Source organism: Pan troglodytes, chromosome 5, assembly GCF_028858775.2.
Source record: "Pan troglodytes isolate AG18354 chromosome 5, NHGRI_mPanTro3-v2.0_pri, whole genome shotgun sequence".
Classification (NCBI taxonomy): domain Eukaryota; kingdom Metazoa; phylum Chordata; class Mammalia; order Primates; family Hominidae; genus Pan; species Pan troglodytes.
The window spans coordinates 91,926,996-91,953,820 of NC_072403.2; the positions used below are offsets into that span (position 1 = coordinate 91,926,996).

A 26,825-nucleotide genomic window follows, 5' to 3' on the forward strand; every position below is an offset into this window, starting at 1 on the left:
ACTCATTGTAAGTAAGTCCAAAATAAACATTTGTATATTGCACAAAATGTACAAGGCATGGAATCATTAATGGCTAAGTAGGTTTGAAAAACCTAAGCATCTCTCCATGGGGAAAAATAGAAAAGAAAGAGTCCAAAGCTCTATCTATACAGTGCCGATAAGTTAGAGAACATTTTCTGTCTATTCCATAGGTAGATGTTACATAGTGTCAAACTGCTGAATACAGAGCTGGAAGCACATTCAGACTGCTGTGCTTTTCAACTTGGTAGAGGAACTAAGATGTTTACTTTGTAAAATGATTTTAGTTGTTCATGCTTAGCCTACATTATACCTCAGAAAAACTTGCAAGTAAGTTCATGTAGCAATTGGTCTCTACAAGTGTCTGCCTGTCTGCCCACCCTCTCCCCTCACCTCCCCCTCTCCCTCACCTCTCCGACTGCACCAATATGTGCAACAACATAAATATCCAATCACAGCAGTTTGTATTAGGTATTAAATCTTTAAAATAAAAAATTGGAATGAACAAACAAATATTTCCCAGGTCATAAATATAATCCTGCTTACATGAATAAGTCTTTTCTTTTCCTGGGCTCTAATTAAGGCACCAGATGGTACAGAAAGATTACATTACATACTGAGATTAAGGATCCAGTGAGAGGTGACCTCTGTATGTTTTAAAATGTTTTACAAGAATCCTACTGTAACAGTAAACCAAACTTAATTTTTTATGCCAAGTATTTTCTATGATAAGCATCCTATGTGCAAATAACAATTAAGGCAGTACATAACTAAAATCTATTTATAAGCTTTCATGTGTTAGGGCTGTGTCAGATTCATTCACAGACAGGCTTAGGTGTTTTAGAGTTGAAGGATCCCTTTGCATTTTATACCTGCACCTGGTATATGTCATGAGATTTTTGTTTGTTTTGGCTTTTGCATTTGAAAAACAAAATTATAATTTTAAAGTATGGGGAAAGAAGAAACAGAAAGCATATAAGAAACAAAGTATTTACAAACTGAGAATTATTTACTGAATTTACTTGAAAAATATCATTAAAAATGATATGAATTGGTTAAAAATAAGCTTGAAATAGTTAACTACTCCCAGAAACACTATAGTTAATATTCACTATTATATTAGTTCTTTAAAATAAAGTAACTGTCACCATTTTGGCATCGTAACCTTTAACTAGAAGGAAAGATACAATCTCTTATTTCTCCTCTATCTGGACCTCTACATTTGCCACAATTCACATAAAATAACAACAAATAAGTCTGCTTAGTTTGCAAACTGCACTAGATATCTTTAAATAAACTACACCAAAAAGTGATACTTCTTGGCTACGTAACAATGAATACAGAAATGAGTCTCTGCGTAAAATATTCACTCTATTGCATCCCATATTAGAGAGGAGAAGAGAGCACGAGGAAGATTTCAAATGAAATCTGTTGCAAATCTCAGGTTCTTTATCCTCCTAGATTACAGTTCTCATAATAGCTCATTTTTTAAAGACTTGAAAATTTACATCTGTAAGTGAGAGTGGTATTTTTAAACCTTTATCCTAAAAATAGTAATATGTTGCCCCATCCAAGGGTTTTTCTATGCATACTCCCAGAAGTCAGTCAGTCAAACACTTATCCCTGTTCCCTTCCCTACGGCAAGCAAGAAGTCAGCCCTCCAACTGAAGAGATTCTTTGGCAATAGTTATCAGAAGAAAATTTTTCATAGCCAATACATCTGAGTAGTCTCTCTCATTTTCTCTCAGTCACATTCTAGGTTTTATTTCCTCCTTAGTCATTTGTTTACATGGCTGCTGTCTGCCTTCTCACCCTCACTAAAATGCCAGCCCCACAAAGGCAGGGCTTTTCACCCCTGTCCCCAGTACCAACATATAGTAGATGCTCAATACATATTTAATGAATAAATAAAACCAACATGACAACCAAGACAGGTGATTTTTCATCAGTCCATAAGTCTTCTAATAGGGAAATGAAGATACATACATAAAATTGTTAAGTAAAAGCAATTTTGTCTCCAGTCTTGATGAATACTGATATTTATATATTGTCCACTCCCCATGCCAGGAAACTATTTTTCTCAAGGGAAGCCACTAGATATTATTACTACATATACTATAGGTAACATAAAACATGTTATGTTTTATATGTAATTTCTAGTATGAACCACAGTATATAAGAAGAGTTCAATAAATACTTAATAGAATAAGGTAATCTGTTGTTTCTTTTGCTTAAATTAATGTTAATTTTACTCATGTAAGTGAATGGAAAATAAAATATAACATCTTGTTACTAGTGGTTTATTTTTCTGCAAATATAAAAAGACTGAGTTTATGCCAATACAAATTGTTCTATGCCTAATTTCCTAAACATTCCACACTTCACAAAACATTTACTTTTCCTCACTTTCTTAACACATAACTTGGACTCTAAGAGTTTCTACTCTTGAGCAAAAACAAACAAAAATCTAAAATAATATCTTTAAAATAAACATGAGACTTCTTTGCTTTAACAAGTACTGCATTCTAGTAATTCAATGCATATTCACTCATGCTGCAAAATAAAAAACATTTTTGAGATACAAAAACAAATTTTAAATTAAGTACTTTTTAAAAAAAGCATAGTTTTACTGACTGATAACAATCTAGTATAATTTCACTATCATATTAAAGTACATTTTGCCAGGTGTGGTGGCTCACACCTGTAATCTCAGCACTTTGGGAGGCTGAGGCAAGAGGATCCCTTGCGGCTGGGAGTTCAAGACCAGACTGGGCAACATAGCAAGACCCTGTCTCTACAAAAAGTAAAAAAATATCTAGGCATGGTGGGGCACACCCGTAGTCCCAGCTACTTGGGAGGCTGAGGCAGAAGGATCAATTGAGCCCAGGAGTTTGAGGCTGCAGTGAGCTATGATCATACCACTGCACTTCAGTCTGGGGGACAGAGCAAGAAACTGTCTCTAAATGAATGTTAAAGAACCTGTCTCTTAAAAAAAAGTACATTCTATATTTTCACAGACTGGGGCCTATAAAAATCAAACCACTTTTACTGATTAAGAGTAATTTTAATGTACTTACCCTGACTTCATGAACATTATTAGAATAATCCACACTCTGGCAAATATAGCTATATCCCGCATTATATGATCCCATGAATAACTGGAAAAAGAGTAATAATATTTGCAGTAAAGTTTTAGTAAACACAGCATTAAAAACACAATTATATACAAAATGTAGCCTTTCAAATTATTTTAAACGCAATATTTTCTTTAAAAATTTCAAATGCATTAAAAATTTCATGCATTCCGATTGCTAGAAGTTACTGTGCATTAATTTGTTCTATAATTAAAATCTAAATTAAAAATCACATGTAAATTTTATACTGAACATTGACTCTATCTATTAAATACTTCACAGTATTAAGAGAAATTTTTATTGCTAGGACTCAGATTTCAGAGTTGTCCTACCTTAACTGGTTTCTATGTTTGATCCAGAGTGGTTTGCATCTAACAAATTAGGTACAGGTATCCAAATAAATTAAAGTGTTCATGAAGTTGAGACTCGAGGCTAAGTTTCCAATTAAAGAAATATTTCTTTTTCTAAGAAGAGTTATTGTTTATTTTCCCAGCATTACTAGTCAGTTCTCTGCGTTCATACAGAATTTTAATGAGTCTCTTAGGAAACAAATTCTTTATACGTATGCAATTTAAAAAATGGCTGTGTCAATCTAGCCTTTAGGATTTCCTTTGAAAATGTTGTGGAGAATTTGCTAGTGCCCAGAAAAGTATATAATGATTAGTAACAACAGCTATACGGTAGTTAATTCATTTTAATTCCAGCCCAAAATACAACATTACGTAATAGGATTTACTTGAAATTGGCATATTTTGATCAGTTACCAAACCAGAAACTACTGAATAAGAATTATAAATAAATAGCTGCTACTGTTTACCGAGTGCTTAATACGTGCCAAACACTATGCAAAAATTATCTTACTTAACTCCGATAATAACCTGAGATGGTAGGTATTTAAGTGGGGAAAACGAGGCTAAGAAAAGTTAAATAACTTTCAATGCCAGAACAGCTAGTAAGGGTTATTTTAGAATCCAGTTGGTCTTATTCAAAATTCCATTTTAAACAACTTTCCTATACCTCATGTTTAATATTTTTGTTATTCAAAAGTGAAAAATGTCAAAAATGTACTTTTAGAGTAGCTAACAGTTATGTCTGGGTAAAATATTACAATGATGGTTTTACACATTCTCATTTTTAAATTTCCAATAACCTTGGAAAATTATTAAAGTGATCTTAAAAACATACCTCTCTGAAGATAAAAAGGTTAAGCAAAACCATCCCAAAATTATAGATAATGAGCACTAGACGCATCTGAAAAGGTTCTCGGTCCTTCATCCATTTTGGACCCAGCCACACAAACAGGAGATAAAGAGTGCTTATACTTAGTGTAGGCCAAGGAGACTGCATCAGAGGCCAATTTTCCACACGCTTATCTATAGAGAGAACAAAATACCATAAAATTCATTAATCAGTAAATGTTTTATAAAATACACTTTTTAGGAATCAAGATGTTTCAACTTAATTTCCTAATTTGACTAAATACAGATCACTGTCCTTTGAGTGCCAACAAAAAATACATGGCATAAAAACCAAAGAAACAATACTGACTCCTGCAAGTGGCTTTTGAAAATTATGCTTCATTACTTATGTCACACATTATGTTTTACAGAGACCCTACAGAACAAAAACAAGAAATAAAGCGCACTAAAAACAGAGGTGGTTATCTTGGGATGAAAAGTTAATGAAAAACTTCATACACAGAAAATAAATATGTTAAGGAAACATTTGTCTTCCATATTATACACGTGAAATTTATCAGGGCAACTTGGAGGCTGCTCTGTGTGTCCACTCCTAAAGCAGGCAAGAATGTAACTGGAGAGGTACGTACGGGGCAATGGTAGCCATTTGCTGAAATATCTCGAGACACTGAAGACAAGAGTACAGGGGCACTGAGAGATTAAGTTAGGGTTAATTACAATTCTATAATGTATTTAAACAGTCACCATATTCAAGACATTTTTCTAACTTTTTCATTGAGAACATGCACCTATTTTATTCCCATGAATAACTAACTTGAATGTTTTTCTCTAGAGCTGTAAATCGCATAACTTACATATGTGTAACTATATATATAAAATGCAACACATTATTTTACTTAAAATGAATTGATTGTCCAGCATATTCAAATACGCAACTATAAATCAATTTTATAATGGAATGTTGCCAAAAGTAAAACATTTCTGAAACAAGCATGATAATGAAATATGGATGGGATTAACAAAAATTCATCTTTTAACACATTATAAAAATAATATTAATTTTTATATTTCTAAAAGCTAAACAACAGTTGAAGGTTGCAAATCTAATTTCTAGTTTATTCTTGGCAATGCAAAACGTTTTATGTCGTATTTTGAAGAAATAATGTATTTTTAAAGTAGTAAAAGAAAATTCAACTTCTTAGAACCAACCTAAATGAATTTAACTTAATTGTTGATTATAATAACTCCCTATTTAAACTGTCATTTTTACTAAAGGCTGTATATGCAAAATGCTTCTGGATTAGTGAACTAGGTATTAAAATATCTTACTTAAAAATTAATCTGTGTCTATATACTGTCAATAGACAGTAAGATACAAGATACAAAACACAATATTTAATCAAACAATTTGCAAAGTCAGGAAATGACACAACTATGGTTTTAATGAAATCAGAGTTGTTATGAAGGTGAGCTATTGCTTGATGACTCGTGATATGGGAAAAAAAGGTGATAATGACTTGAAAGAAAAACACATATGGGAACCAGGAAAACAGAAAAACTGATTTTATTTCATAGTTTTAAAAGGAGGTCTACTATTCATAGAGATTATGGCTATATCACTCAAATCAAACACATTTCAGAGTTAAAAATAAACCAATATATTTGAACCACAGGAGAGATGGTAAACTTCTCACAAGGAGGAAATGACTTAAAAGATAGCACGGCTGACTTTTGTTAAAAAGGCGTTGTGCCACGAAGGTCTTATCAGTGACTGTTCACTTTTCTTAATGGCATTTTATCATTTTATGTTCATTATCATTCTATGATCATATCTTTCTATGCTAAAGGCCCCCTATAAAACATGAGGTGTGCATCTACTTAGGTATTTCTTTTTCTATATTATAAAAAAAAAGATTTAGACAAACCCCCTATATTAGAGAAGAAACATTTAGACAAACTCTCTGTTCTAGGTCACAGAGAAGGAGTTGCTGTGGTATCCTGTTCTTTTCCACAAACTTTAAGGCAGGTGCTGTTTTTCCCATGAGACTTATACAAAGAGCAAAAGTACTCTGATTAATGCCATACTCCATGTAACAAAGAAAGGAAGATAAATGTATCTGTGAGGAGATTTTAATTTCTAACATCATAGATTATCTCTCACCCTTACCACACACAGAATTCCTACTGACTTCAAAGAAAGTTCTGAGTAGCGGGTAGAAAAAAAAATTAAAGAAATAGGTCCAAACCTCTGCCAGAAATTAAAAGTAAGTAAAAGTGCTCATTCTTTTTGATGTACAGTGTGGTATGCTGTTCGTTTTCATTCAACAGAGAAATTTAAAGAGAGGACTACCACAGGAGAGAGGGAAAGAGACACTAGTGAGAAGCTGAAGATCTTACAATATGAAACACTAATAGAGGCCAATAGAAGAGTAAAAAAGTAAAGAGAAATAGGAAATAACAGAGGCATCAGAGAAAGCACACAAGACCCTACCAGTAAGTAGACTGGTGACTGGGTTTTTTTGTTTTTTTTTTTTTTTTTTTAAGAAATGGAGTCTCATTCTATTGTCCAGACTAGAGGGCAGTGGTGCACACATGGCTCACTGCAGCCTCCACCTCCAGGGCTCAAGTGATCCACCTGCCTCAGCCTCCTGAGTTGCTGATGCCACAAATTATAAGTAAATAAAAATGCTCATTCTTTTTTATATATAGTGTGGTGCACTGTTGTTGTCTCATTCAACAGAGAATTTCCAAAAGAGAGAAGGAAAGAGGCACTAGTAAGAAGCCACCATGACCAGCTGACTGGCTGAGTTCTAACACTGGCTCTGCTACTGTGCATAGGACCTTAGGAGCACAATCTATCTTCATTTCCTCCATCTATAAAACTGGATGGGAAGTAGGTGAACCAGATTAGTGCTTCTCCAGTTTCAATGAGAAAACGAATCACCAGGTTGGGGAGGGGGGCGGGTGGGCATGGTAAAAATGCAGATTTTGAGACAGTGGGTCAGATATGCAGCCCATTTCTTTTCTTTTCTTTTTTCTTTTTTGAGACAGAGTCTCGTTCTGTCACCTAGGCTGGAGTAAAGTAGCACGATCTCCGTCCACTGCAAGCTCAGCCTCTTGAGCTCAAGCCATCCTCCCACCTCAGACTCCCAAGTAGCTGGTCCTACAGGCACACACCAACACACCCTATTAATTTTTGTATTTTTTGTAGAGACAGGATTTTGTCATGCTGCCTAGGCTGGTCTCAAACTCCTAAACTCAAGCAATCCATCCACCTTGGCCTCCCAAAGTGTTAGGATTACAGGCGTGAGCCACCATGCCCAGCCCATGCAGCCCATTTCTAAGAAGACCACATTTTCCAGGAAGCTCTAACTGATGCTATGCCATTATTCCATGGACCATCCCCTTTTGAGCAGTAACAAACTACATGATCATTTAGGTTTATTTTAACTTCTGAAAATTGTTACTTTTAAAAATAATTATTAGGAAGAAGAATAGACTAACGGTGAGGAAAACTGGATCAAGAAAATTTTAACTGGTCAGGGGACGCATTTTGCATGACCAGAGCACCTGCACATGTTACTATTCCATTACAGCACTCATTACACTGTCCAGTGACCTTCTTTTAAACTGTTTTCTCCCTGAAAAGAGGGGCTGGGTGTTTCATTCTTGTATTGCAAGGCCTATCAAAGTACCTAAAAATATATTTGATGAATAAATAAAGAGTAGATAATTTTTTCACACTATTCCTCTATTCTCTATCCTTTCTGCCAAATCCAAAAGTGCATTTGTTGATATTCAAGGTTTCCTCAGTGTCCAAGAACCCTTCTTAGAGCTTTTCCCAGATCCTCCTCTATGTTGGCATAATAACTTTATCCTCAAGTCAACAACTCATCAACCTAGTATTTAGTGAATATATGTGCTCTATAAAGCTCAATGACCTTTTACTTCATTCCTTACTCCAGGGGAAAAAAGCAATGCCCTCACTTCTTTGCCCAACAATGCAAGGCATGCATTCATTCAACAACCACTTAACAAATCCCTGTTTTCAGCCTATAAAAGGCCACATTTTACACCATACTGTTCTCAGATTAGCCCTTCTAGTTCAACAGGGTCAGAGAGCTTTCAAAAATTCAGCCTCCCAGGATTATCATGGAAGCTACAGTAACTGTCAACCCCTAATCCACAGCATAACAATTCCCAACCTTTTAATAATATTTGGATGAAATTCCTCCATGTCTTTACATGTTATAATACTATACAAGTTATGTTTGTTTTTCTGCATGTATTTGCATTAATATTTCCTTTAGTGCTTCTGATGAGATGCAAATATTCTATATTTCTTTCATATGTTTCCTTTTCCACTAAAAAGGGCTGTGTCACAATAGTGCCATACAATGATATGAAAATTCATCATTACTACCAGTTCCACCTGAGTTTTAAACCAAAAAAAGGTTGGGGGGCTAAAACAGTAAAGGAAAATCATGAATACTAATGCTTCATGTATTTTATGTAAACTTTAAATATATTAAATTATCCATATTTTCATTAACTCGAACGTTTAAAAATATATATTAATATTTTACAGCTAAATTAAATCCTCTCATTTGGGCTATGTATTGAATCCAAATGTAGATTATACATATTAGCGTGACAGGAGATACATTTCTATTATGTTGTCAACATCCTAATCCTACACAGTTATCAGTGGGATTCCATGTCATTAATTCATTAAGAAAAAAGACTGAAAAACTTCGACTAAAATCCTACCTCTCCTACCACCACTGAAGTCAAACCCTGCCGCCAAATAGTACAAAGATCCAAATATGTTTTATGTAGCATTCTTGGGAATTTCTCTTTAGAAAGTTTTGGTGGGGTGGAGGGGGAAAAAAATGACACAAATATAAATGGACTCGTCAAATTTATCAAATTATCAAATTTGTTTATCAAATTATTTTTATATTTTATACTATTAATATGCTTATTAACATGTTTGTACCTTCATGTGTTAATAAATTTGCTCTTATTTTGAGCCTATTAACCATTTTAAGCCTTTCACGTTATCATGTAAACCTTTACCTAAACTAGAATCATAAAATTTTAGATTTAGAAATGATCCCTTTATCTTAAAAATGAGATTCAGAGAGGTCAAGAGACTTGCCACTGCAGGTAAAGCAAGAGCCTCGTGTAACCTAGCAGCTGTTGTAGGCACTACTCAATCACCATGTACTTTAATCTTAAGGGAGAGAATTTCCCATCGATTTTTTTCTGAATTATAGATACAAATGCTATATTTTAAGACTGTTCTTTCAAGGGAAAGAAAATAAGACAGACTTTTAAAAGTTCCCTCAATAGAAAGAATGACAAGAGTTACTCAAAGGAGCCAAGTCTTACACTTCATTAGGTGCAGCATCTGGCAGACTTGGGCCAGGATCATGAATGCTTCAAAGCCATGACACAGAATAAGGGAAAAAGACTAAAGACTAAAGCCTGGAAAAGAGAAAGAGGCCTCAGCAAATACTAAGAGAACTTATGAGAAATCAGATTTAATCTCCATTTTCAGAGAGCGGAATTAGAACCAACATAAGTTATAGGAAAGTAAATTTCACCTGAATTCAGGAAATTTCTAACCAGTGGGTCTTTCCCTTTTGTACACAGAAGGAGTTGTCTCCTTTGGTAATGGGTTTCCCATCATAGTTTTGAACGAAATTTAAGCAAATATAAAGCCAAATATCATAGCAAATTGAGCTCAGGAGCAAAAGCCTTTATTTTAATTATGAGAATTACTAAGGCACATTACACCTTAACCCTTGTGGACCCTTAAAGAGTTAATAAATAGTTTGTAATGAAAATATTTTGATACTGATTTTTAAAGCTTATGCCAAGAGGGACTGATTTAATGTGTTCAGCAATCATACAATTTTATCTTTATTAAAAGGTTACGTAATAATTATGTAACTATGTGTTTGTCAAAACTCAAAAACTGTTCACTAAAAGGAGTCAATTTTACTATTTGCGTATTATTCCTTTATAAAAAATGAGGGGGCCGGGTGCAGTGGCTCACGCCTGTAATCCCAGCACTTTGGGAGGCCGAGGCAGGCGAATCACTTGAGGTCACGAGTTCAAGACCAGCCTGGCCAACATGGTGAAACCCTGTCTCTACTAAAAATACAAAAAAAATGTAGCCGGGCGTGGTGGTGTGCGCCTGTAATCCCAGCTACTCGGGAGGCTGAGGCAGGAGAATTGCTTGAACCCGGGAGGTGGAGGTTGGAGTGAACTGGAATCACGCACTGCACTCCAGCCTGGGTGACAGAGAGAGAGAGACTCCTTCTCAAAAAAAAAAAAGAGTCCACCTGAAATGGGGTTTCCCTTGAATATCTTCCACCAATAAGTTTTTATTCTTAAATCTGATTTTTATCTTAAGATCACATAGCATGGTGGAATAGATGGTAAGTCATATACTCCAAAGTCATATACTACTCCTTTGCAGCAAAGTGATTTTGGCCAGATCACTTGGTCCCTGACCTCTCAATGCTCCACTAGCAGAGGAAGAGACAGACATGAGAATTCAACTGCTATGCAGTGTGATGAGTGTTATGTCAGAGGAGTGTCTTATGAACAGTGGTAGGACAGAAAAGGGGAGAAGGCAGGGTATAAACACAGACATTTGAACTTTTTTTCAAAGAAGAGGAATTTGACAAGCAGACAGGGAGAAAAGTCTTTTTTCAGGGGGCAGAATTAGAAAGACCTACAAAAGTTCCCTTAGTACAATGACAAGATATATGCAAATGAGAATATCTGAATACCCTGAGAGAAGTAAATGTATAAACAGCCCAGAAGCAAGAAATAAAACAATCTGGAAACTAAGCAGACATGATGGAGAGGATATATACAAAGGAAGAGGGCAGGAAATGACTGTGATTATCCCCTAGGAGGTCTTACAAACTACACTGAGGATGCTGGAATTTATCATGTAGATAATGAAGAGATATTTGATTGTTTTTGTTTGTTTGTTTGTTTGTTTGTTTTGAGACTGGGTCTGGCTCTGTTGCCCAGACTAGAATGCAGTGGCATGATCTCAGCTCACTGCAGCCTCCACCTCCAGGGCTTAAGCGATTTTCGTGCCTCAGCCACCCAAGTAGCTTGGACTACAGGTGCATGCCACAACACCCAGCTAATTTTTGTGTTTTTTGTAGAGACGAAGATTCGCCATGTTGCTCAGGCTGGCCCTGAACCCCTGAGCTCAAGCAACCCACCTACCTCAGCCTCCCAAAGTGCTGGGATTACAGTCATGAGCCACCACACCCAGCCAGTTTTGGCTTTCAAAAGATCATGGTAGAGGCAGTGGGGTGTGGACTGAGGGGAAGGGGATATGTCAAGAGGCAGGAAAACCAACTGCATCAGTGGTTCTCAATACTTGTCTACCACTAGACTACCCATGTAAGAATCATGTGCTTGCTAAAATTATAGATTCCCAGGTCCTACTGAATCGAAATCTCTGAGGGTGGGACTGGACACTATGATCTGAGCTCCCCCAGGTGATTCTGACAGGCAGGCAGACTTGGAGACCACTAGGACATAAGAAATGATGGAAACCTGGGTCAGGGAGCTGCGCTGGCAATGAACAGGATAGGTAGATACGAAGGTTTCGTGGGTAAAATCTACAGACTCCATGACTGTTGTGGATGTGAGAGAAGAGAGTCAAAGAAAAGTTCAGGATTACTCCCAGATTTCTGGTCTATCTGGCAACACAGACAGTGAAGTCATGATCCAGAACAGAGTAAAGGAAGAGGAGCAGATCTGGGAGAAACTGATCAGGTGAATGTTAAACATCTCGCATCTGAGCTACTTTTGGGACAGCTAGGTGGAGGCGTCCAGTAGCCTCTGGAGCTGCAGAGGAACTGCCAGGGCTGTGGACACACAGAGGGGTCACTGACAATGACAATCACACCAGAGTTTGAGGTCACAAGGGAAGGAGCATGTGCAGTGAGAGAATAACATGAAAAAGGAATGACTCTGAGGACAGTTGAAGATGAGTGGGTGAAATGGCAGCAAATAAGCCAGAGAGGCAGGAAAAGGGAAAACCATGTCACAAAGATCGAGAAATTTCCAAAAGGAAAGGGTGCAGAACAGAATCTATAGCTGGAAAACCAACTGTTCTTCCTTTTTCTTTTTTTAATGAGGAAATAGTTACTTCATAGGGTTAAGATGTGATAACTAAATGAACCAAAGTATGCGAAGGTTCCTAGCACACATGGATACCACGACATCATGCATTCCCTTCTGCTGCAGCCTATTCTCTCCCAAATTTACATCTTCACAAAGTATGTCTCATGTCAGAGATAATCCGAGCCCCTCCCCTTAAAAGTCAAGCCCCTCAATGTCTTCCAGGATTTTTCTTCTCAACCTAGAGAGTTCTATATTCTGAATATGGACTCTCAAATCAGACTTACCAGCATTAGACTCCTCACTTACCAGCTGAATAAACCCAAGAAGTTACTTAATGCCCCTGGCCTTATAGATGATAGTAGGGCTGTTGTGAGGAATAGAACAACATGTATACAGCATCTGACACAGTGTCAGAGTTCAATAATTTTTGGCATTTCATTATTATTGACACTGATCAACCACTAAATTCTCGTCTATCTTCAAAGAGAAAAGTTAAACCAAATTAAATAAAAATTACCATGAATAATTAAACTTAGAAGAGTTTACACTGAGAATAAAAAAACATTTTATGACATAGACTGAGAAGACATTTTATAATTCTGTATTTATTTATTCAGGAGATAAAATACATACAAATTCTCACTCTGATTTTTAAAATTATTTAGAGAGGCTATTTTTAAAAACTCCTTTTCATGACAATATAAACCAGATTTTAATAAATAATAAAATGCCTGTAATCTAATAGTTTTCAACTAACCCAGGTAACTTCTACTTAATATACAAACAACTATAATTAATACTTACAACAAATTATCAGTATGTTTATTAAAGCAACTTCCTTAAAAACCTCTAATAGACCAATTTTTTTCTGATTTCTTTTAAAGCTTTTTGCAAATCAGGATCTCCACCAGTCAGAATGAACTATCTTCCCCAAGTAAGCTAAGGTAATAAAGTTTTACTATAATCTCCCAAAAGAAAAAACAGTAATTAAAAAAATTTTAGAACACCCAAACCCCTAGAAGAACTAAAGAAAAGGTATACAAGAATACAGTAGGAAATCATCTTAGATGATGGCAAGGGGAGTCACATGGAGCAGAGGCAGCTTGATACAGGCAGAGGGACAAGACTTGAATTAAAAACCTAAATTCTAGCTCTGTCATTTATTTTCTAGCCCCATGATGATGAACCTGAAACTCACAGCCACTATTTTCGCATGTGTAAAGTGAAGGTGATAATAAGATTAACCAAATCATTGGCCCTTTTGATTCAGGTAAAATGAGCAACAGTTACTGATCAATATAATACGGTTCTAGAAGACACACAAAATTCCTGTTAGGATAAAAAACAATTAAATCTAAATACATCTAGCATTTGATTTTTACATTAATAACTTAAGCACGTTTAAAACTTCTTCTTTTTCCGTAACAGTACACAGCAGTAGATTGCAAAACAAATTAGGAATACTCCATTCCCTTGTTATTCAAAGTAGAGTCCCTGCACCAGCAGAAAAGCATCACCTGGAACCTTACAAGAAATGCAGAATCTCAGGCCTCACCCCAGAACTGCTAAATCAGAATCTGCATTTTAATAAGATTCCACAGTGACTTTACACATTAAAGTCTAAGGAGCACTGCTCTGGTCTACTCAGAAATGTGAGCCTACTTTAACATGTAATTAAGTCACAAAATAAAGTTGACTTGATTTCTTCCTAGATTCTATCTGAATAAATCAGCCACTTCCTCATCTTCTAAAACCATCTATATTTGTTTAATCTACCATAAACAAAAGAAGAACACAAGTCTAACAATCGCTAAATATTGAGCAGCTTCAGGAGTATATTCAAGACACCAAGAAGTCTGTACTATACTATTCCCTAAAACTATCCATCCTTTAATTTGTTAAAACCAACAGTTGCAAATTAATTCCTTTTTTTTAAACATCTGGCTACTGATCACCACTAATATACTAAGTGATATTAAAAATCCATTTGCCTTTACTGATTACACAAAAAGGTTACCTATTAGTATGTCACACTGTACACTGCAAGTACCCCAAAGGGTAACTGCAGTCTTTTTCTTAAGGAAATAGTCAATGTCTTCCTCCATTTCTTATAAATGTCACGAGGGCCAATGCTACAGCCCTTGTTCCTTGCTGTATCTCTGTTAACAATGTCAGGTATGTAAGAGTCTTCAAAACATTTGTTAAAAGAAATTTTCAATGAAAACTGTAGACAACGGTTGTCAAGAAGAGTCTGGGAAAGAGCTTATTTCTAACAAACAGAGTAAACTCTATACATCTTAAAGGCCTCTCCTAGGTTCAAATCTAAAATACGATGCGTAATATATTCCTCAAGCCATGTCTATCAGTGAGGTGAAAAAGGCAGAACTAGAAGAGAAGGGCCCTTCAAATACAACTGGACAAATGAGGCAGGTAATGAACAATCTGAGACACACTCTAGAAACAAACAGATCCTGAAGGTGGTGAGTGAAGAATAGTATGATCAGTTTCCTGTATAGTCAGCATGATTAGCAGGGAAAATTTCTGTTCTAACCCCTATGTACTCAAAAAAGAGGATGGAAGGTTTGAGTTTGGAAGAGCACCTGGATGAATGGGAGGAAAGGGCAGCTTTTGCAGAATGCAGAGGTAGACAAGACAGAGGCTGGGCTAAAAAATGGCAAAGAAGTCAGAATGTGATGGGCAGACAGGAGGGAACAGAGACCTTCACCAGTGAAAGAGGGGAAAGCTGCAATGTCTCAAGGTATGAGGGAGCAGGTGCCCTGAGAGTCGTTCAGCACAGGGTTAAAACAAGATGTTTCCTCTAACTCAGTTCTATAACAGTTACCCAAGAGCCTGAAAGAATGGAGGACAGAGTTAAAAAGCAGAGGGAAAAAGAATTTTCGTTGCAAGTTTGCCTGAATAGAGATCATAATAATGGAAGAAAGTGAGAGAAATTATAAAATTTCCTAGAGCAAGCAAAAAATAAGAACACATTCAGAAGCTGTAAAGGAGAAAAGACAGTTAACACAGATGAGAGAATCAATGTGTGATTCAAGCTGAAGGCTGGTTACCCTGGGATTTAATTTGACAGGGTTAGTATTAGATGAATCAGGTTCAGGGAAAGTCAGTTTACTCAACTGGAAAATGGGGATAATAACGGTACCGAGCCCAATGGAATAAAAATGAAAACAGAAAAGCTTGTTCCTTGGAATTCTGCAGTTCAAAATCACAAATGCTTTTATGTGATTATACCTGACAGTGAGTAACTGATTTCCTCAGTGGACTAATGCATTTGTCTTTCAAATTCCAAAAATTTTACTCTAATACAATATAATCATAAATAAAACATCATACTAAGGTATTTGTTTACAAATGGTAATATTTCATGAAGAAAAATATATGGCAAAAGATTTTAAAAATTTGTATTTTGATTAGTTAAGGAACATACTTATATCAAAACCATTTAGTTTCTTTTGTTTTCTCTTCTGTAAGACCTACATATTTTTATCAATTTTACAAAAATCTTAAGCCATACTTCCAAACTTAAGTAAACAATGCTCATATATAAAGTGTTTATAATAGAAAATCATTTGTAATGATGTATGTTAAAATTTCACATTTTCTATTGGAAAAATATGAAGACTGAGTTTAGACTGATATCTAGGCTGCTGTTTTAGGAGATGTTATAAGGATTCAATAAACTAAGCCTTAAAGGTTATGTAGTTCAACCCTCTCACAGCGCAGGTAGAAATAAGAGACCCAAAGAGTCATGAATAACTTGCCTAAAACGACATAATATGCCATCCTCAAAAGCTGAGTATCACAAAATAAATGTAATATATAATTGAGATAATTTTATTCTTTAATATTATTGCTACTGTTTTCGATAAAATAGTTGGCTCTTGGTTATTCAAGGAATCCAGATAATTAAACAGGTATAGTGTTACAGCAACAAAAGCAATGTTATTTCAAAACAGACGCTTAAATATCTCTATACTTTTGTTGCTCTATTCCTCTACCTATTTCTTATAAAGCAAATTTTAAAAAGTAAAAAGGACTAAATAAGAATCTGTTATTTGTACTATTTAGGCAGTGTTGATAACAGTTTTGCTGGAAAAAAATTTTATTTACTACAAAGAATGAGGTTTCTGAATCCCTGATAAATGTACATTTATTTGAAATTGCTTTACCTATTCCAAGAATAAAGAAAGTGATATCTATATCTAGACTTTTAGAGTCAGGTAGGACCTTACAGATTACCTAATTTAACCCTCTTAATTTACAGAAGAACAATGCTGAGAATTGGGAAGGCAAAGGAACTTGTCCAAACTCTCAGAGCAAATCAGCAGCAGACCAGGACTAAAACCTAGGTCATCTAAATCCCAGTCCAGAATTCTTCCCATTCACTATACCACACTGCCCTCCTCACTTCCACACAAGGCAATGCTTCTGCACAGACAATGAAGAGAACAATCATATCTGATTTTATATGTCTTGGAATCTTCATTTTTTATCTGTTTTGTGCTTCTAAATGACTTAATGGCCTGATTTACTCATTAAATTTAGTGAACAGCAACTGAATTAATGACCAACTCATAAAAAATATCATTCTTTTAAAAAACTCTCTGGCCGGGCACAGTTGTGCCTGTAATCCCAGCACTTTGTGGGGCCGAGGTGGGCAGATCACATGACACCAGGAGTTTAAGAGCAGCCAGGGCAACATGGTGAAATCCCCACTCTATGAAAAACAAAAACAAAAACCTTCTGTAATTTAGTGTGGTCTAAAGCCTTATTCATGTTTAGCAACCACAATATATCATGATTCAAAATTATGCTAGATTAAGAGGGTCATCTCCTGATACATATCATATCAACAAATATATGTGATAATCTCTGATGTTGGAGAGAAAGATACAAAGGAGTGAAGTGGTAAATAATAACGAAAATTTAAACAGTTTGACACTAGGGTCATAGAAGGAATGGCACAGGAAATACGTGAGTAATTCCTAAAGACAATGAGCTCCTGTGAGACAACAACTTGCTCCAGGGTACCATAAACAAGAAAGGCTTTGCAAAGGAGGACTATTGTACTGGGTTCTGGTAAAAGGTATCTGGAGAGGTAAACAGGGAAAAGGTGGGTAAAGGCAAGGGGAATGGTGGGATGAGAAACATAAAGGTGGACATGTACACATTTTACTTAAGGGTCAGTGAGTTATGCCAGTTGGCTAGAGCTGCAGGTCTTTGGGCAGGGGAATACTGAAGGATCAAGCGAGAAAGTTAATGTGGACCTTGGCTTTAAAAGGCCATGTGTTTCCTCCCATCTTCTTTCTGAAATCCAAACCCACGTGATTTTAAAATATATATTCTAATGGAAAATAAAACAATAGTACCTTCGTTTGTTAACAGGCAAAATGTCCTGATAATGAAGACGAAAAAAAACATCTAAAGTGAAAAAAGATAGACTGTTACACTACTCATTTCGGTGTGCTAATATATGCCTAATTCAGAATAATAAGTGGCTTAATAAATGAAAATACTTACGTTAATAATGTTAAATCATTTACAGGTGACATTATCCACAGGACTTGAGCAAAAAAAATAAGAAAACAAATTGAATTTTTAAAGGATGACCAAGTGCTCTGTGGCTCTTAAGTTTACAAAAGTGCCATCTGATATAATTATCTGCATAATTCTTAAAACTTTGTCTTCCTAAGCCAAAGAATCTAAGTTAAAATAGTTAAAACTGTGTCCTGACACCCGTTTTAGAATCTGCATTGTTCACCCTCCTGGAATTCCATCTGCAATAGGATGTTTTACTTTATGCTATCATTGGGGAATGGATAAGAGCATTAGCTATTAAACTCTAGCAGTCTGCCACCAAAAATCAAACTGGTGAAGGAAAAGACAATAAAAACCAAACCAAAACAAAAAACCATAAAATGGCATGGACATCCCAGAGGCTTCAGGGAGCTTATGAGTAAAGGATAATTAGGACGTCACTGAAAACAGTGACCAAGGGAGATCCCATGTTAGGAGCTGGTGATGTTTCTTTCTTTCTTTTTTTTTTTTTTTAATTAGCTGCCTACAACTTGGACTCAGAATGTCTTTTCTCAAAGAAACATTCAAAGAAAACTGCGTTACCAGGCTAAGCCAAACAAATAAACCTATTTTAGATAATAACATAGATGAAAAACTAAACATTAACTGTGACGAATAATAAAATTAATGTAAGCATACTGTACAATATTTAAAATACATGCTCCTCTGGGACCTAGCAATCCCTAAGACAAACCTGCTTTTACTTCAGCTTATTTGAGCTGAGTTAAACATCCCCTCCCACTAGCCCCCAGCTTCATCAAACCTGGATGACTCACTGGCCTGACCCTTAAGCACCTTCCCAGTTTCCATGGTTTTCAGTCAAGCTGTTCCCCTTGCCTTTGACACCTTTTGCCCTAGTATGCCTCTCCAAATACTCTGACAGTACTCACATCAACTCCTCATTCAAGGGTAGAGGGAAGTAAACTGTGGTGAAACAGCTAAAATATTCTAAAAACAACTGTATATTCTTTTCACTTAGGAGAAGTAGAGATGAAAAGAGCAGGGAAGGACTTTTCTGATCTTCCCTAGGCCCCAGCTAGTCCTGAGTCTGACAGATCACACTGCCTCCAGACCATGATATCAAGGAAAGGGGAATGACAGTGACCCCCTAGACTTTGCAAGCTGCATGAGGGCAGTGACCAAGTGTCCTCCTTTCCTTTCCAGAGCCTAGAACTGTGCCTGTACATGGCAAGTAAATACGGAAAGAAATGGTATCATAAGCCTGGCTTCCACATTTCGTCATCCTACAGCTCTCCTCCCTCTTCCTGTACCACTCATCCCTTCTTTCTGACCCCTCCAAAGTTAATTCAAGGACCCAGCAAGTTATGTTCTAACTGCAACTACCAAGTAGACAATTTTTTTCACCAAAATGCGGGGTACTGTATCTGCGAAAAGAGGGCCAATGCCAATCATTACCACCCCCAACCAACAGACAGCACCCATACCCTGTGAACAACAGCTATTTAGAAACAAATGGTCAAAAGATACATGGCCTCACAGGAGACACCTGGCTTTACCGTAAGCATCCTACTAACTCTCTAGGGTGTTTACACGCTAAATGTCAGGTATGCAAAAAAGCTATTAAACATTTATTAAAAACATGAATAAATGAATAATGTAGATAAGTTGGGTATTCATAGATTGGGGAATATTTAGATTCATCAGTTTAAAAAATGTATATACAACTTTTATTAGATGTATACGTTGAGCCTAGGACTCCAATCCTAATAATTTAAATGTACTCATGAAGTGAAAGAATAGAAGAAAAAAACTAACATGATGACATGGAATACCTACTCTAATACTAACAACTAGTATAAAGTCCTACACCAGCCTATACTTTAACATAAACCAACGCTAATTTCCTCGTTCAAAATGTCTACAAATATAGAGAAATAAAAATTATTTTTGTTGTTTTTCTAAAAGTATAGCTCTTTCAAACTTTCAATTCCAATGTACAAAGTGTTAATACTATAGTAAAAGTAACATTTTTGTTGTTAACGTTATTATGGACCATATTTTGTATTTGCTATATATGTGCCTCTGAAAAGCCCAGTTTTCAGACATTGCTTTGGATATGTTTGGATATTTAAAGCACCATTTGATATAATAGCACAAAATGGCATTTAATGAATTAATAAAAGAATGAAAGAAGCATGTAACTACAGCACTAGGAATGAGAGCAGCCAAGGACAAGGAGCCTACCTCATTTCTTGCTCTCCCTCAATAATTTGCATCCTTTCACCACACTCATCACTATTTCTCAAGACCATCTTTCTATCCCGCCCATTTCTGTTTCCCCTTCTTTCCAAACATTTGACTCACCAACTTTTGTTTAACCTCATCTTATAAGCTACTTTTCTACTTTGATATCCCCCACCCAGATTTTCATCAAATTATGCTGAGAGGTGGAATCAGAGCAGAGTGAATGAGTCCAAAAAAAAAAAAAGAAAAAAAGGAACACGAGGAGCATAGAATGAGGGAGAGTAAACGTAAATGGGACACCACAGACTTCAGGTCTATTCGGCCTGGACCTGAAAAATACTCCTCCTCACAGAGCAGTACAGCAGAACAGACTATATCCACTAAGCCTCTCTGTTGGTTAAGAAATACCATCTGCCTACATAAGGTAGCTCATTACAGAAAGCAAGGAAGCAGTCTCAGGTTTCGTAAGTGGATAGTCAAAGCATAGGCAAATACCTTCCTTCGGCCTGCTAGTGAGAGGTCACTTGTGTTCTAGGGCTACTCTCACTTCTCAGGCTTGGCCCACAATATTATATTATTTTATATGCCCTTCGAAGCCTAGTAGCAAGCTTTCACATGCGGCAACTGCACAAAATTTCCTGTTTCATTTGTGTGTGTGTGTGTTTTTTTTACACAAACATCATCAGGAAGGAATTCACCATCACAGAAAGGTGTATTCTAACTTTGCCCTCAATTTTTCCTTCTGAGACTCAAGAGATAGGAAAGCTCCAGGATAGGATAGGAATGACAGGACTGAGAACTCCTGGGTGTGGCTCTGGCTATATGGAGACTGGAGTATCTCAACAGTGTCTGACTCCTAGGTGTGCGAAGTGCAATTACCTGCTAAAGAACTTGTCTGATGTTCAGCTCTATACAATTGTGTAATGGGAAGCCCGGATGCAACGTTTAAAGAACCGAAATCACAGACGTGAGGGGAAGGGCACATCTTTCCCAGTTTTTGCAGGTACAGTGTAACATCAGTGTAATAGCACATAGAAACAAACAAAAAAAAACCTGAAGAAACACTCCATTGAAAACTGCCTTTTAACCATTTTCAGCTGTAATGGCTTATTAAATAGCTTATTTCCCAGTGTCAAAGTTGAGATCTTCTGAAAAAGAACATACTTTTCTAAAGAAGTGAATGCAGTATTAATGCCAAATAATCATTTTGTCTCTCACAAAAATAATTCCAGCATACGTTTTTCCCACAACATAAGCCCTATGTATCGGACTACATTCATGCTGTGACCACTGTCTAATCTGTCTAATTTACTCTAACAACAATAAACACAAAAACTACAGGAGTACATTTTCATTTCGAAGTAGGGAAGGCAGAGTCATAAGATGGAACGTTAATATCCTTCACTGATAGGATGCAGTGTGATATTGCAAAAGGACCAGAAAAATTGACCTCGTAAAATCATTTCTGAAATCCTTCAAACCTTATTTTAGATTTCAAAGACTTTTAAATGCTTTAAAATGAAAAGCAGCGAAGCAAATGAAGAAATAAACAGTACAATGTAAAAATATAATATCACAGTTGGACGCTAGGAAAGCTGCATAAATCAAACAATTGACAGCCCTGCCAAATTAACTGCAACAGCTAAAGAAAAGTTTGCTGATTTAAGAACTGTATATATGTAGGCATCTGGGACAACCTCTAGGTGTTGCTGTAGAGACCCCCTTCCTAAAGACTGATTTCTTCCCCGGTGTTTTGGCCTCCCCCTCCCCCTAACTGCACTGCAGTGCGCAAAGCCATTATAGACAATCACTTCAAACATATTTGCTGTTGAAAATGCCTCGGAAACTAACATTCTTCAAGGTTCAAGGAGCCAAACAATATTATTTTACTTTTCAGTCCAAATTATACTATAGATGAAGGAGCTAGATAGAAGAAAAGATTAGCAGGGTTCTGTCAAAGCGACCAGGAGGCTGAAGAAACCTCCTGTACCTTCAGCTGCCCCTGAAGCCCTCCTTCCTCCCCAGCCCGCTCTCCATACAAAATAGGACTAAATGTTAAAAGGAATCCTGTGCACGGGGAAGAGTGAGGCGAGCTCGGGAGATGTGGGAGCACAGGGTGGGGCGGCTCCTGCGAGGAGCTCCTGGCTGCACAGGCTCCATCTGATATGTCAGCTCCCGCATCCGAGAGCTGATGAGAGATGGAGGGAGCTCAGAGGAAAACCCTGCGAGTGTCGGGGGAGGGGAGGCCTTAACATTCGGATCAGATTAACCAGTGCTCAACCGCAGTGCCCGCGCCGGCCCCTCCGCTGATCCGCAGCATCCGAAAGCCGCAGGGCGCGGGGGCCTGTGGGGCCGGGCCCGGGCGCTGCGAGACCAGGGGCCGGTGACCCCCCGCGGGGGACCGAGCGAGGATGGGGAAGTCAGCGGCTTTACCTGCGATGGACCAGGTCCAGCGGTAGAACTCTACCGTGTCGTTGAGTGCCGTGGACACTACGTTTAGGACACTACCCGGCTCCGAGTCCAGGAGCCCCATCGCGGCGATGAGCGGGCGCTGGCGGCAGGAGAAAGCGGAGACCCAGAGAGAGGGCTGACCCCGGAGGCGGTGGCGGCCGACGGGGCGAGCGGCGGCCGGGAACCCCTCTAACGGCGGCGGCCCGGCCGCGTCTTCTCCTGCTCCTCAAGGCGCCGCGGCGGCGGGGATGCGGCAGAAGGCAGGGCCAAGCGGAAGGCGTCGTCAAGGTTCCCGGGAGAAAGACGAGGAGGTGGAGGAGGCCCAGCCGCCAGCACAGTGCGCTGCACCAGTCTGCAGCCTCGCGCAGCCGCCCCTCCAATCTCCTCAGCCGGCGTCACGTGGCCGCGCGCGGGGGCGGGGGGCCGGCCGCCCCTCCTCCCTCCCTCCCTAGTATTGGGACTCGCGGGCGTAGGGATGCTGCGCTCAAGGGTGCGACGCGAACTGGGCTCGCGCAGGCGCGCGCGTTCGAGCGGGAGCGGGACACCTGGGCCCCTCCTTGGCCCCTCCCCGCACAAGTCGCCTCATTAGCCTTCCCCGCCCCTGTCCCGGGCATCGGCCCCTGCGGAGGAGTTCACCGCCTCCCCACGGGTGACTTCTTATCCGCCCCGGATACGTCCTGGGAAACAGGACACGGGAAGAATGGGTGTTCTGTGGGCAAAGATGAGGTAGGCGTGGTGCTTTGGTCCTTACCTGACACTCACCTCGATTTCACTTGTGTTCCTGTTTCTTTGACCTCCACCAGCACATGCCTGTCACCATGACAAGAGAAGTGCATGTGTTATGCCTCTGAAGAAGTGAAGGGTATTTGTCTTCCATGCTTCAGCGATGGAGAATAGACTTTGGGGCCGACCCATGAACAAATCAACATATAATTGCATGAATGCTTGCATGTGTTTTGTAGACTCTTTTACTATACATGGAATGAACAAAGCAATATAATTGTGCTAAATTAGGCCATTAGTAGTTCAGAGAAGAGGGAGAACCGAGAGGGGCTTACAAGTGAAGTCCGCTTGAACCTGAAGAAGTTGAGGTGAATCTGAAAAAGATAATCGCTCAAGAGGCAAAGGGCAATTTAGTGTAGAGAGGAAAACAAAGTAATTGTGGCTATTTTGAAAAATTGTTTAGATAAGGTATAGGAGAGCCTACCCTTGAAAAGTAAAAAAAATACAGTACTTGGAATTCATAATTTGATGGTTTCTCACATAAAACAAGATTTTTGAGAATAGTCCAATAACCTTTTCATCTACTTGTTTTTTAAATGTGTCACCTACTTGTTTAACCTTTTCTCCACTTGCTCATTTTGGATGCTACATTTTAAAGACCAGTGAGTCAAGTGTCTTATTGTTCCTGCCTTTTCACACTGTTAATGTGAATACTATCTTTTATCATACTGAAATGATCTATTTCCCAATTGACCTGGTTATATATTGTCTATATTTTATATTGGAAGCATCCTAGATGGTAAGAATTATTTTTGGTTGCTTAATGAGTACCTAACCCAGTGCTATAAACAGTAATTAATAAATATTTATGATGACAAAAATATAACATGTCTTTCAGAGAATAATAAGGATTATTGTGACTGGCAGGAACTTTATTGCCGAACTAAAGCAAACACAGACTTCTTTAAATGCCCTATTCTTGAAATTAACCAAATAAAATGTTAATTTATTAATTTGTCAAATATATTTGCAAATCTAAAGTTTTCTGGATTGGAATGACAATTTCTCAAGTCTCAATCCTAAATTATGTGTAACAGATTCTAGTAGCTATATAAAAAAAAGAAATCCAGTCAAGTCTCTTCATTTAGGGAGTGGATAAATACCCATTCATTTACAGTGATGATCTAACAAAGTTCGGATTAGTTCGAGCTTCACCTAAAAATTTGATACTATTTCTATATTGTGGAATCCTGGACTTTTTAGGGAGAACAGATCTCTACCCATACTTCCATTCACACACGCAAAACTGCAGCATAATACTTAATACAAGGAGAAATTGTTAAAACAGCTTCAGGTATTTCCCTGATATTTCTTCTACCGTGGAGGTCAACTTAAGTCCCTAATTCACTAGGGGGCGCCAGTCACGTATAAGAAAATCATAGATGAGATAACCTTCAGCTGGGAATGGCGGTCACACGGATATCACCGTGTCCACACTCCACCTGTAAGAGTAGAATGTTTATTTACATTTATAAGCTGTCTAAACATATACCAAGAACCAGAACATAAGACTTACCCAATCTGGAACCCTATTACCTGGCATGAATAAGTGGTTTGTAAATACCAGTGACGGCCCAGAACCAAAGCCTACCTTGTTTAGTTGTGCAAAGGGAGGGAAACCCGCATGTCTGCCACCTAGAATAACAGCCATCTAACCAAAATCTTGGTAGCATCATAACAGAGTAAAAGCAAATACAAGCAACAACAGCATCTGCAAACTTTGAGAACAGAGTTCTTTCATGTGGATCAAATGCAAATAGGATACAGTTACCTACAAAACCTAAAGGAGAGGACATTTTATCATAAATTTTTTTGTATAAAATAGCAATATTTTTTTCTTTTTAGAAACAGGGTCTCACTCTATCAGCTAGGCTGGATTGCAGTGGTGCAATCATAGGTTAGTGCAACATCGAATTCCTGGGCTCGAGCTATCCTCCTGCCTCATCCTCCTGCCTCAGCCTCCTAAATAGCTGATAGAGAAGGAGGACTGGCTGTGTTGCCCAGGCTGGTCTCAAATTCCTGCCTGCAAACAATCCTCCTGCCTTGGCCTTCAAAACCACTGGGATTACAGGAGTGAGCCACCACACCCAGTACAAAATATTTTTAAATGTCCTACAGTCCATACAAGGTTAGCAACATAAATCAAGCTATCCATCTTTTTTTTCCTAGTCCACCTTTCCATGTTGGTAATATTGTCAGCAACCTCTGCTTTCAAAGAAAAGTGAAACTGGAAGCCTGTTGAGTCAGGAGTAAAAAGAAATAACCTAATTAAAGAGTTGTAGAGAAAGACTTTGAATCTTCTAGAAGTAAATTTTGCTACATGGATGCTACTTAGAGAAAATGGAGAAAATTGTTGATAACACTAACTACTATTAGTTCCAGTCTTTTGTTTTATTCTGCTCATTACTCCTCCCCCACGTTATAGCCATCATATAACACAGGTGCTTGACTAACTTGGAATTACAATGTTTTCCACGAGATATGTTTCATTCAAACTTTTAAAGATGTTTACCTTTTTGTTAGCTTGTATGAATTATTTTTATTTTATTTAAATGGACATAGATTATCCTGATAATACATTAGCACAGATAAAATAACAAAAAAAGAAACAAAATGAAAATCCCCCCCATAATTTTGTCTCCCATTCTAAATAAATTTTACATGCCTATATAAGCCTTTTTTTCTTAACACAGATGGTTTTTTTAAATAATGCTACTCTATAATCTGCTTTTTAAAAAACTTAATACATCAGGAATACTTTTCAACATAATACCAAGTACTTAATATTCCATTATATGGATATACACTCATTTATGTAGCCATTTACCCTATAGATTAGCATTTAGATTGTTTCAAATTTGAACTACTGTATCAATTGGGCTATTAGTATCCACAATATGCAATTTTGTGCACTTGTTTAATAACTCTTAGCATAAATATTTACAAGGGAAATTTCTGGGTCAAAGGTTTGGGACTTTTTTTAGGGGTGGAGAGGTGGTTGTTTTTGTTTTGAGACGGCATCCCACTGTCTCGCCCAGGATGGAGTGCAGTGGCCCAGTCTCGGCTCACTGCAACCTCTGCCTCCCGGGTTCAAGGGATTCTCATGCCCCAGCCTCCCGAGTAGGTGGGATTACAGGTGTGTGCCATCACACCCAGCTAATTTTTGTATTTTTATTAGAGATGGGGTTTCACCATGTTAGGTAGGCTAGTCTCAAACTCCTGGTGTCATGTGATCTGCCTGCCTTGGCCTCCCAAAGTGCTGGGAGTACAG

The 26,825-nt window shown here is 37.7% G+C and overlaps 1 protein-coding gene across 3 annotated transcripts in view; it reads right to left on the bottom strand.

The window, feature by feature from the left end:
* The window catches only part of ELOVL4 (ELOVL fatty acid elongase 4), a 32,255-nt gene extending 8,969 nt beyond the window's left edge, over window positions 1–23,286 (bottom strand). The window contains exons 1-4 of one of the 3 annotated variants that reach the window (XM_063813219.1): window positions 22,311–22,707; window positions 18,059–18,101; window positions 4,338–4,525; window positions 3,096–3,176 (exon numbers count right to left, since the gene is read on the bottom strand). In XM_063813219.1, coding sequence (XP_063669289.1) covers window positions 3,096–3,176; window positions 4,338–4,499 — 243 coding nt within the window. In that variant the 5' untranslated portion in view covers window positions 4,500–4,525; window positions 18,059–18,101; window positions 22,311–22,707. Of the gene's footprint in view, window positions 1–3,095; window positions 3,177–4,337; window positions 4,526–18,058; window positions 22,708–22,753 lie in introns of those variants that run through there. The other 2 variants (XM_518601.7, XM_063813218.1) reach the window with 2 other exon arrangements.
* Between the last annotated feature and the right edge of the window lie 3,539 nt (window positions 23,287–26,825).